The sequence below is a fragment of the Dendrobium catenatum genome, unplaced genomic scaffold, assembly GCF_001605985.2.
Source record: "Dendrobium catenatum unplaced genomic scaffold, ASM160598v2 fragScaff_scaffold_333, whole genome shotgun sequence".
Classification (NCBI taxonomy): domain Eukaryota; kingdom Viridiplantae; phylum Streptophyta; class Magnoliopsida; order Asparagales; family Orchidaceae; genus Dendrobium; species Dendrobium catenatum.
This window is the reverse complement of record NW_021318795.1, coordinates 310,880-324,188: the sequence shown is the minus strand read 5'-3', so window position 1 is coordinate 324,188 and position 13,309 is coordinate 310,880. Positions and strand designations below refer to the sequence as shown.

Here is a 13,309-nt window from a genome sequence, read left to right as displayed (position 1 = left end):
TTTTTGATAATCATCCATTACTATTTTACTTAAGGCATGATGGATAAGTTTTCTGAGCCAGAAGGACAAACATGAACAAGTTGACTTGTTTCATGCATCTTAAAAATGGTGTATTGCCCATTAAGGCTATGTTTGGCACCATCTAAGGCAGCCATGAAGATTCCCCGATAGTGAACATTATGCATTTCAAATAACATTTAATATGAATTATTATTATGATAACAAAAAAATATAAGTTTTCACAGTTAAGTTTTTCCTTTATTATGAGCTTTATTACTAGACTGTGGGGTTGGAACAGTTGTTGTTTTTATCTCCATTGTGATGCAGAGATCATGGGTTGAAGTCATGCAAATAAGCTATCTGCAAATGTAGCACAAGGCTGCATTACACCCTTATATTGCCAACTTTACTACTATAGTTTAAACAATAGTGTTAAAATAATATGTAAGCGATTAGAATGGTTCATCTGAGTGGATTGAAAAGTATTAGTTATATGAATATAATGTAAGACTTACTAAAGATCTAAAGTAACTTAAAAATTAATAATCATGTACTAAAATTTATTAGAAATAATGCAAGTGTTGCTACAATACTTTAGCAACAATCATCTCTTGTAACTCACTTTGGAAATATGTTTATTGTTTTAGTTTCAATGCCATGACTTGGCTCACCCAAACATGTTATGCTCTGCCAATTTTACCCCCATTTGTTTATGCTTATTGATGAATTATTAAATGTTGTGACTAATGAAAACATCTCGCAAGATCTTTTGTGAATTTCTTGATTCAATACCATCATCTTGAAAATATAAGATAAATAACTACAACCAAGCATTTTTCTGTGAAGGGAAAGTTATTCGATGCTAAACAAGCCATGAGCAATGCACTTCTTTTGCTAAATATTAATTCTTTTTATTGTTTTCAAGTTGTCACCAAAAGCTTGTGGACATACACGTGGAAGGAAAGTGGCTTCGAGGGAAGAGGCAGTGATGAGAATAAGAGCTGCAATTGATGCTCGGAATGAAAGTGGATCTGATTTGGTCATCATTGCACGTACTGATTCCCGCCAAGCTGTATCGTTAGAGGAAGCATTGTGGAGGTCGAGAGCCTTTGGTGATGCTGGAGCAGATGTTCTTTTTGTTGACGCACTTGCTTCTAGAGAAGAGATGAAGGCTTTCTGCGAGATATCACCTTTGATCCCAAAATTGGTATGTTGATCACTCTTTCATGGCCTAGTTTTCTGTCAAAAGGGAGTTAAATTGAAGGTATTAGCGATTTATTCAATTGTTGATGAATAACAATTCCCTCCCTCTCTCTCTCCCTCTCTCTCTCTCTCTCTCTCTCTCTCTCTCTCTCTCTCTCTCCCCCCTCTATTATATATATAATAGTTCTAGAGCATTTAAGTTTTTCAATCTGCTTAATAAATTACTTTTAAAGATGGTATTATTGGGTTACATAATTTGGTTTGTATTATGGAGCACAAAAAGTTCTAACTCTTGAGTTAAATCAGAGGGTACCTATACCAAGGTTATCATAAAAATTTCAGCACTTTTCCTACCAAACATGTGAGCTGGAAAAGTCTAGTTTCATTGATAGACAACCAAAATCTTTTACATGAAAGAATTCCCCAGCTGTCTCATCCAAAAGTGGGAAGTTCCATTTTCTCTCACCCAACGAAACAAAACCTTAAATTGGCATGAGGCTACAGAACATTGAATGTGAATTCAACTGTGAGATGACGGAACCGTCCAATGGGGGAGAGGAAGTGGGATTGACATAAACAACTGCATATTAGTGATTTAGAAACAGTAAATGATACAAAAGTCAACTGTTAATTTAGCAGTGGGCAATTGTTAGGATTAGGCTCTTTTTGGCTAGTTGGGTTGGGCCCGGGGGGCCAAATTTTCAGTAAGATATTTTATTATTTATTATCATGGTGTACATTTCGAAACATGGGTAAAACGGTTAGTGTTGTCCATAACTAGCAAATCATGTTCATGCCATTTTCATTTTGGACATTGATAGTCATGTCATTTTTCATGTTATCATATTGAAATTGGGTCCTTTTTTTATGATGATCTTGATATGAAGGGTTTGCAGAGAACATAAATAAAGATATCTAAACTTAATATATCTAAACTTAATTGATCCAAAGATATCTAAACTTAATTGATTTTGGATCAAGTGTTGTGCAGTAAGATATTATGAACATTGAAATCAAATGTTGCCTGAAAAAAATGAGACTGATAAGATTAATGAATAGTAAAATGATTTAGATTGAGTGAGAATTATTCCACTGAAGAGATTCATAGGAGAACCACCCACAACATTATATAAATGCAGTTGATCTATATCTTTACTCTTTGACAAAGAGTGGAAGATGCTATTGTGAGGGGTGTAAGGGGAAGCCAATGCTTAGGAGAAGATGTTGTTGTGGACTTAATGGGATACAAACCATGAAGATGGTCCTTGGAGAAGTGTCTTGTTGGTCAGGAGTCCTTGATAACAAATCCATTTGCATCAAGAAGAACAAAACAAGAATTGTCAGATGTGAGCTTGTGAATAGAAAGAAAATTATGAGAAAGGTGAGGAATGTGAAGAATTTTCGGTAGATAAAGCTTACTATAGGGTGTGGGGAGTAAACCTTGACCTATGTTGGCTATAGGAAGCTACTGACCATTGCCGACCTGAACTTTAGAGGAGCCAAAGTATGGTTGAGGATTGCGAAGCTGTGCGAAATTGGACGTTAGATGTTCGAATGCAACAAAGTCTAAGAACCAATCTGAGTTGGAGGTGGAGTTGGAGGCAACGTAAGCTTGGGGAAGAGAGTTATAGGTGGTGTCATGATGATATCAACAGTTGAGGGATGAGTGTCCCAACTTGCCACATATTTGACATTCGATAGATGGACGTGAACGACGACCTCCATGGATGGATGAAGTGTATAAACGACCTACAGATGTGCGTACAGGGGAGTTGCGGACGGAGGAGGTGCAACCTGCAGAAGAGCTACCTCGAGTTGAAGGAGAAAATTGGGCATGACCGCGAAATGTTTCACGAGTAGTTGTTAATGCAAACTGAGAGTCACCAGCAATGGGGGAAGATTTCTCCCGAGTGGAATCAACAGCAAGATATAACTCTTCACTGCATAATAAAGCATAGAAATCATCCAAAGAAATAGGATGACGTTGTGTGTGGATTGCTGTTTTGAATGACTAGTATGTATACGGTAATCCATTTAGTGTGTAAAGAATGATATCTTCAGGATCAATATGGGAACCAGCAATAACAATCACATCTACTTAATTTTTAATATCAAAAAAATATTGAAACATGGTCTTATTTCCGAGTTGAAGTTGGTGAAGCTCATTTTTTAGTTGAAGCAACCTGGACCGATTAGTGGACTGGAGTCTGCGTTCAATTGTAAGCCATATATCATGTGTGGTTTCAAGGTTTAGTACATGGGGAAGCAGGGAGGGAAAGATAGCAGAGTATAAGGCATATGCTAAGTGTTGATCAACAAGCAACCATGAGATGTAAAGGGGGTTCATGACAACAGCACCATCGGTAGAGAGGAGTGATTTTGGGGGTTTGAGAATAATGCCAGTGAGATAGCCATCAAAGCCATTGGCTGTAAATAATTTGAAAAGTTGGGACTTCCAAATTAAGTGATTATATGAGGTAAGCTGAACAGTAACCATAGTTTTAACATTGGGCATAAAAAACTTAAGTTGCGTAGGTATTAGAGACCTCAATGGAAGCAGGCGGAGATGTAAAGGCTTCGGTCGGAGAGGTAGCTGATGAATCAGTCATAGGAAATGAGAGAAGAAAAAACACCTACAGCTCTGGTACCATGATGTAATAAACCTGCATCTAAAACAATTACAGACTGCCTTATGGGAAAAGCAAAAGCAGAGATTAGGGATCAAATGTTCTTCATTAAAAGTTGTATTGTAATGTAAGTGAATGCAGTATATATGTAAAAGACAGTTAGAGATCAATGGTTCTGGTTACTGCAGCAGAGATTTAACGCTGCAATTGGTACAACTCAGTTCCGATACAGGCATAATGAAGCAGGAATTATGTTTAAGCTGTAGTATGTATAGGTTTAATAACTTATTAGGACTGTTTATCAGAAGTGGCATCTATGATGCACTGACAAAGATGAACTGTCAAGTTGTGAGTGTAAAAATTGTTAACGTCGAGCATCAATGTTAAGACAATGTTAGAATTTGATGTTGAGATGGTTTTGAAATATCGATGTTGTAAGAAAATCAGATGTCGATGTTGAGATGACATCCGACATTATTGTGAAACCAAAGTCACGACCGCCAAAGTGAAATGAAAATAAGAATATTCGGTTAATGGGGTGTTGAGTGTGGGCAATTGATTTGATGTTATGGATAGAAAATAAGAAATTTAGTTTTATAATTAAAATAAATAAAAATTTTAAATACAAGAAATTATATTTTTTAAAAAATTCATAAAAGATTTAAGACACACGTGTCGGACACGCGTGTCCAATTTGTATTTAATAGTTTTTTAATCGAACACATTTTTTGTGTGTCCGACATGTGTTGGAGGCGTGTCGGTCAGATACGTGTCGGACATTATACGCCTCTTTCAGGAGAAGTGTCGGTGCATCATAGATCTTCATTTATAATAAGATCAATAACTTTGTGTAAAACAATCTTTCAAAATTTCTCCAGAATCTTCATCTTTTTTTTGCACGAAAATATTCCCTCTCAGTATCCTTCACTAGAATCATATTTCCTCCTTATCTTCTATTTTTCTTGTTCAAACTCTGGCCAAAGTAGTAGTTTCTTATTTTTATACTTCTCAATACATAAATATTGTTGTCTTTGCAATCTGAGTATTTCATTCTGAATTGGATCCGTAGAAATTGCTTGAGGCGGAACCCATTATGTTGATGGAAAGTGATTCTCTTGAATCAGTTGAATATATGGCTGACTTTCAAAAACTACGAGCTCAAATACATCTTGAATTGGAACTTCAGCTTGTTGATTGTTTTGGTTGTCCTTTTTTTTAAGAAAAAGGAAGACTCACCTGACAACCTAAAGCTCTGATACCAAATTAATGCAACCTTATGTTCTAATACCAAATTGATGCAGCCTAAAAATAAACTTTGCTCTAGGAATGCAAATAAAAACTCACTTCCTTTTTCATTCACATAAACTTTAAATAACATAAACAAACACAAAAATAAAGCAGTACTAACACCACTTACTACTTATAATAGAACAAAACACGACACAAATTAAAATTTACAATAGTTTTAGAGAAGAAAGATACAGGTGGAATGAAAACTGTGGAAAAAAGAAAAGATAGAAGTCCAAGACGAAATATAAAAAGGACAGGGAGAAGAAGATAACTCGCAAGCTAGAAAAAATCCAGTTCTCCAAATTCCAAACCTATTGCTGCTACTATATGCCAGATAACACGTATATTCTGCGTATCTGATCGATGACTAGCCTTAATCGAAAGTTCTCTCTCGTGATCGGGAGGGGTAATTAACTATAGGGGCTTGCGCCTATAGGAAACCAGAACTCAGATCATAAAGTCCTTACAAAATGAGGGCGAAATCTCTGGGTAGTGTCTTATTTACAAACCCATCTGCCTTCCAAAAATTACCTCGGAACTTATTCAGTTAAAACTCCCTCGCCGAATAAGAAAAGCAAGCGAGCGGAGGCCGGGGCCGAATTTTCGAAGCCCACAGTTTTGAATGATCACGTTCCAAAAATTCTTCAAAGTCCCTCACACTTCACAAAGGAAATCAACCCCAATTTATATGAGAAATAAGAGATAATAACATTTAATATATCACATAAATGTGCCCCCAAAACAGCAGTTAAAAACCACCAAAATAGCCCACATTTAAAGCCTCCTGCATAAGAATTAGCAAAGTGGAAACCGAGCAGCAACAACAAGGAAAACGAGCAACCAACAACAAGAAAATAGCAGGACAGCAGCATGGGGAAAAACAATCAGCATAGAGAAAGCCAACAACACTTAGGGAAGACCAAATAATAGCAGGTATATAAGAAGACATCAGAGAAAATGAGTGGACAACAGAGAAATTGAGAGATAACTGGAAAATTGAGGGGCCAATAGGGAAAAGAAGGGTCAACAGAAAAAAAATGAAAAGTCACCGGTGAAAGAAAGCTAGACTGAGTAGCTGTGCAGATCACGTTGCTGTTTGTTTAACTTTTTTGCCCGTACAAAATGGGAACAGTGCAGTTGCTATCTTTAGTTTAGATGGTGAGATGTGTTCCTCTTTGTGTTTTGTTTTTCTTATTCTTCAGCCTACTTTTACAGTTCTTTTAATTTTTTTTTCTGTTGGATTTAGGAAGTTTTCCATACAGCTGACAAATTAGTTCTTGAACCTTGAGATTGGAATACAATAGTTTTTTTAATCGAAATAGCTTAGAAATTTCTAAGCCTTATGATGCTGGAGAAAAATTGACCATAAGGCGTCATTCCTCTTTTATTTTTTTGTTTCTTGACTTTTTTTTCTATTATTTAGTTTTATTAAAAAGATGGGGAGAACCTCTTTCAAGGATTGTAATTTTGCTCAAGTTCAGGTACCTATTCTGATATTGGGTATAATTAACTGTTTTTGTTTTTATTTCATTATTTAGAAATCACTTTTCTAATTTTTTACGAGCCTTGTTTGTTTATATTGTAAAATTACTTGTGGTCGCTGGCATTTGTTACTGGGTCTCATCGTCACTTCTTTCTCGTTATTTCATCTAAGAGTACTAATTCCTTAGTTATGGGTTTCTGTATTTAGTTCCTGCAAATTAATAGCATGGATTGTCTAAGTTGAAAAAAAAAAAAAGTTGTATCTCAAGCAAAGTTGTCCTTTTCTGTAGGCATAACAAGCAAAGATAAAAGGCCATTGTGTACCATTTTCCTAATCTCAAGGTCACTATTACTCCAATAATTTTTTTATTATTTTTACGCTATTAATTTCTTTTTTAGCTAGAAGATAAACACTGTTACACACACTTGATTTTTGTAAAATTGTTGTAGTGACTATTGTATTCTAATTATTATTGTTTGTTTAATCAATCACCAATTAACATGGGGAGGCACTATGAAACTTGTCCTCTCATATTTTTTATCGCTAGAGCTATTTGTTTTCTATCGTTTGTTTGAGAGATTCTTTCAATGTAAGTTGACTTTGTGCAGTATTCTTCACTTTAAATATTCTTTTGTTTTGCTTTTAGGCTAACATGCTAGAGGGTGGAGGAAAAACACCAGTATTGAGCCCAGCTGAACTACAGGAGATAGGATATAAGCTTGTGGGGTATCCGCTGTCCCTCATTGGGGTATCAATCCGAGCCATGGAGGTATGTCCTTTTACATAAAAGTTTCAGTGTTGTGTATGCTGATTTGATATAAAAAGATTTAAGTTAATATCAATTTGTTAGTTGTGGTTTTGCTATTATTCTTCTTCTTTTGAATTAGTGAACTTCAAATGTAAAATAGAAGTATTAGTATGTCTAGAAGAACCCCATGTCAGAGTTGTACATGGGCATGTTGTAGTCATATTGGAACATAAGTTGAACAAAGGAAAAAAATAAAAATTTTAGATTTTTCTTGAGTATAAATTTCATCATATTATCACAATTTTTGGCAGAAACCATAACTCAGATCATAAAGTCCTCACAAAATGAGGGAGAAATCTCTGGGTAGTGTCTTATCTACAAACCCATCTGCCTTCCAAAATTTACCCCGGAACTTATTCCGTTAAAACTCCCCTCACCCGAATAAAAAGAAAAAAGCGCGGCGGGGAGGCCGGGGCCGAATTTTCGAAGCCCACATCTTCAAAATTTTTAAGCATTAGAAAATATTTTAGCGGAGAGATCAAATGAAAAAGTTTTTACAATAGCAAACCTAATGTTAAATTTTGCGATCTATTTTGTATAATATTTCCTCACTACGTTAAGACACATGCAAGTATTTATACTTTATAGCATGACAAAGGTGACTTACATTGTACCTTACACGAGCGAGGTGGCATCGACAATGTTTGCAGTGAGACCACAATGGGTCGATAACCAAACCTTTTTTTATTTTTATTTTTGCCTTTCTTATTGCAGAAAATAGTCTTATGTAATTTTGTTGTTTGAGAATGTATAATGAATGGTGAAAGAAGTATATCGTCGTGGACGATTAGAACAAAATTTGAATCTTACAATCTTGCCTAAATTAATAGCATAAAATAGTCTTATCTAATTTTATTGTTTGAGAATGTATAATTAATGGTGAAAGAAGTATCAATCATTTGGATTCTTAAAAGTTAATTTTGATAGATTTGGAAGAAAGAGGTGGATTGAAGGTAACTTGGATTAAAAGTACTGCAAAAGGATTTGTCAAATTAGTTTAACATCTTATGCAATACTCATTAAGAATTAATGGATAAAGAGATACTAATTAGTTAGGATAAGGCCGATGATGATATTTTAATTGAAGATACTTTGGAACTTTTGAATGATATTGATCTTCACCCTTGATTTTCTTGATGGCTAGTGATCATTTTCCATTTTTTTTATAATCATCTAAAATTTGGACTTAGTCAAATTCACTCTTAGTTTGAAATGGAGATTTCAACCTGCTATGATCTTTAATATCAATCCTACCTTAAGATACTTTTTACTTTCTTTAAAAGGTTGATTTTATTGAAGTACTTTAGTTTTTAGTCCTTATATTTCCTCTTCAATTCCTTGAAAAACTTGTTCGATAAAAAATGTATATTTTGTATATATGATTTAATCAATAGCCTAGTGTTGCTAAAAGCACCTCAAAGCTTGCTTTAGAAGCTTTAGAAGCAAAATGAAGTGATGCGCTAACCCAGTGCATCGCTTGCCTGTGAAGTGCAAACTTAAAGTAAATCGCATGTGTTTCACTATTTCATCGCATCGCATTGTAGTATTATATGCTCATCCTCTACTCAAAGAAAATCTTGGTTTAGATTTCATATTCTGTTCAAAATCTGCCGCAATAACTAAGCATGATTATTTGCTTCTTCTCACTATTTATCATAATCATCTGAGTCATTGCTCATTAGTTCTCCATTCTCTTTTCCAATTATATTGCTTCTTTGTTATTCTTCTCTTTATCTTCACTAGTACTCATTGGCCTTTGTAGCTTCTCTCTTACAAGCTTCTTCTCAATAATCGATATCTCATCTTCACGCATTCTCTTGCTTATAATGCATTCGTCTCTCGATTTCTAGCTGATCACCCAATTTGATGAGTATATTCTTGAATTTTATATATTCTTACATCGCTTTATTATTTATCTTTTTTATCTTTGATTTTTTTAAAATTTATAATATCTATAAATTAGTGCTGTTGAACATATCATTATATTTGCTAAAAAATTTATTTCTTAATATGATTTATGTTTGGTTATTTAAATAACTATCTTATATTCTTATGTACAATTTTTTTTTTATATATATTTTTAATAAATGTATGAGCACTCTACTTAGTAAAGGTGTCTATTCGCTTTGCGCTTTGTGTATTGAAGTAAAAAAAGAATCCTTACCCATCGTATTGCGCTTAATGCTGTGAAAAATATTGATTAGCCCCAATATGATATTAGATTGTGACTACAGTACCTTTTATTTTTGTTTTAGGACTTGTTTTTTTTTTTTCATGATTAATGGTTTGATGCAGATTCATAAAATAAAAACCTTTGTCTATTGTTTCTTCAATTGAATCTATCCAATCCAATTTTGGAAATTATTCAAAATAAATCATCTTATTAGAAGAAATAGGTGGATTTTCTGCTAAAATCTTCCTCCTACGAGTAAACAGCATCACAACCAAAGCGCATAATACATATTGATTTAAGAAGATAACGTGAAAGGAATCTGAAGAAGTTAGGGTGGGGCTTCTTGAAGTTCTCTAAAAAGGAAGATCTATTTGGCTTTTATTGAATTATCAGATCCCCTCTTTAAGGAAGAAGAAAGCCTTCGGCTTTTTACAGTTTTAGACAAATACAATGCCACGCCTCTTTAATACTAGCTATTCCTTGGATTAAGTAATTCTCAGAGATTGAGAAGCAAAGAAAATATTTGGAGTATTGGTTTATTATAATCGTTGTCTTTTGAAATAAAAGTAAGTTAAAATTAAATTTGAAAAAACCAAAATCATTTTTTAAACCATTGACCGCATTGTTAACATGAATTAATTTAATCAGGCAAATTACTACATAAAATCTCTATCATATCATCTATCTCCACGTTGGAATGCTCAAATTCTTTACGCTAAAAATTTGTGAATACTTTATGGTGAGATTGTGCATGTGCCTTGAGTTTTAAAATTTGTTCTTGCTCTGTCACATGGTTGAATCAAGGCCAAAACCTTCCTATCATTTCTGATAAAGAACCTATTATTCATTTTTTTTAGATCAGACAGACTATTTTATTACAAAGTTGTGTTTTTTCGATCCTTGAACAGCCTAGTGGGCATCTGAGAGTGATGAAAATTTCTGCACATTAGTAATTATGCACTATTCTCCTACAGTAAAGAGTTTATATTATTATCTTCAGGACGCACTGGTTGCTTTAAAAGGTGGCCGTATTCCTCCTCCAGGGAGTTTACCAACGTTTGAAGAGATCAAGGAAACAGTTGGGTTTAATGAGTATTACAAAGAGGAAGAACGGTATAAAATAACTAGTGTCCTTCCCTCTGATGGAGGTTAGCACCAACCTTTCCTCTTTTTTTCCCCTCCATTTTGTGGATCTCGAACTAAACTTCGTTTATGCTTTTGGTATTGATAAAATGTTCCCCAGCATTTACTATAACATCAAAAATCCAAGAAGAAGCCAGTCAAAGAGCAGAGAGAGTAAGTGAACCTGTTGTTGAGGTGCTCAGTCCATTGCATGATGGATACAAGTCAAATGATTCTAATGAGCGCTCATCTGGTATATGGTCTCGGACTCTGAGACTAAAAGTCACAGGAAATAATGGGGTTGAGAAACTTGATATCCGTATTCCGGTTAGTAGATATTTCCTCTAGTATATAGATGCATCTACTTCTATTATATTTATAAGAGCATATCCTGTGCTGAGTTTTATACCATATAAATAAAAAGTGCTTGGCATGCATGGTGTGCTATGTAGCTTTAAACCATGGTTGTGGGCAATAATCATTTTTCTGCAAGGGCTTATGCCTTGGGGAACCAAGCTTGGAACCCCAGCAATGGCGCCTGCATGGCCACTGGTGTATGAAATTGGGCTACCTAAGTTGTCTATGCTTTACAATTCATAGCCTAGTAATAGTAAGCTTCAAATTGTTTGGTGCTGCCATGACCAAACTTCTCTTTCATTGGGCTTAGAACAGTGGTGTTTGCTTATGATATGCTTGCAGCTATTATAACAATGCATGAGTTTCACTTTGGCTTTCATGTTTTCATTGGTTTTCCCTGCAGCAGTTGCAGCGAGCGATTTTTTTTACTCTTGTTGCTTTGATGTTTCCTGTGCTATTGCGTTTGCATTGCTTCTTAAATGAGCATAAATCTTGGACAGGTGTTGGTGGATGAACAGTAGAGGTGCATTATTTTGATCTACATATGCTTGTACTATTGCTTATTTTTTGGATTTCTTATAGCACATGCTTTCAAAGCTTTTATGCTTCTATATATTCTGAATGAAAACGCAACTATTGCTATTGCTCAAACAATTGGGTTGGTAGTTGGCACAAAAATGTACATGTAGTACATGAATTGGTCTAGGGGTATATTTGGTTGATGTATTTAAAATTAATGCAATTTAGAAATACAAACTAGAAGGAATGTTATGTATGTTCAATTTAAGTAGTTTGATTAAATGTAAATCAAAATCATTTGTAATGTGGATGGGCTTGGGCGACATCATCACTGATACAACTGGCAAGGTCAAGGGCAACAACAACAACGAGAACGACAACGGATGAGAAAGGAGATGAGAAGGGTTGAGGTCTATGCCACATGGGAAGGGATCGGGTGAGGGTGGTAATGGGTGATGTTGACCCTAATAGTGATGCGCAAGGGAGGCAAGGAGGGACAAGGCTGATTTCATCTTCGATGGTCTTGGGTGAGTTCATTGACAACAAGTGGACTCAAGCAAGGGAGATGACAACAATGAAAAAGGCGATGCAACGACGAGCTTAGAGGCACTAGATGTATAGAACTTGGAAATTGACCAATTTAAAGGATTTTGAAATGTGTGCAAAAGGCTGGGGTTTGTTTAAAATTTTTATTTTCTTCCTTTTTTTTTCTTCAAACCAAACCCAACAAAAAAAAAACAAGTGTATGAAAAAGGAATAATGCACCCCTATTACATCCAACCGAATGAGCTTTTATAAACTTCTTTTGAGGAGGTATAAAGCCCTTCTAATTTCATGTTTTGTTTGACAGGCTGGGTTTCTAGAGGGGATGTCAAGCATAATTCCAGGTATATTGGTTCATCTATGCTCTTTTAATTTCTAAAAGTGTGAAAAGTATCCCAAAATAATTTAAAAGAATTATAGGAATGACTGGTGACTTGTTATTCCACAGGCTTGGGTGGAATAAATCTTATTGAACTGTTAGAAAATGCATCACAGGAGAGCACAACTGCGAAAGGGAAATTGCTTCTTGAATTCAATGGCACATTGGGTGATAAGATTCAGGTTTTTGTGGAATGAGCTGCTCCCTCCCTCTCTCTCCCCTAAACACTGCATTTTAATTCAGTATTTATCTTTATTGCTGCATTTATGTAGATTATTTATATATAAGACTATATGGATAGTGAGGTATGAGCATAACTCTCCAATTGGATAAGCAATAAAGCATATTTATGTGGCTAGCAATTATTTGAGTTGAGAGAGAGGTGGCAGCTCAACTTGGTCTGTTAGTTGAGAGTTTTGACAATCAATCAAGAGGTCTTGGGTTCGAGTCTTACATATGCGATGCGATATGTGTGCGTTTGTCTTAATTGACTTAAATGTCGTAAAAAAAAGAGAGATGTGGATGAATTTATGCTAAATGAGTACAAACTCAATTATAGAGGGATTATGTTAAAGGAATGCCAAATTGAATTTAAATAAAATAAAAATCATTATGGCTGCCAAAAAGATATTTTTTTTTTCAAATAGTGCATAACTATTCTTTGTTTTTTTTGTGAATAACTATTCCTTTGCATCTATTTAATTAATAATTTAATTAAAAAATAGTAAAATATATCAAGATTTAAAATTATTAATCTCAAAATTTAATGTTATGATCAAAATGATTCATTTTTAAAGAGTTGGGG

At 34.6% G+C, this 13,309-nt stretch overlaps 1 protein-coding gene across 1 annotated transcript; it reads left to right on the top strand.

Annotated features, from left to right (window-relative positions):
• The first annotated feature begins 894 nt into the window (after positions 1 to 894).
• On the top strand, positions 895 to 12,957 carry LOC110093560 (2,3-dimethylmalate lyase-like). Its single transcript, XM_020818482.2, has 6 exons — positions 895 to 1,207; positions 7,250 to 7,372; positions 10,585 to 10,732; positions 10,828 to 11,033; positions 12,433 to 12,469; positions 12,574 to 12,957. Exons 1-6 carry the CDS (start codon positions 989 to 991, stop codon positions 12,699 to 12,701), a joined length of 861 nt encoding a protein of 286 aa, XP_020674141.1. The 5' UTR covers positions 895 to 988; the 3' UTR covers positions 12,702 to 12,957.
• The last annotated feature ends 352 nt before the right edge of the window (positions 12,958 to 13,309 follow it).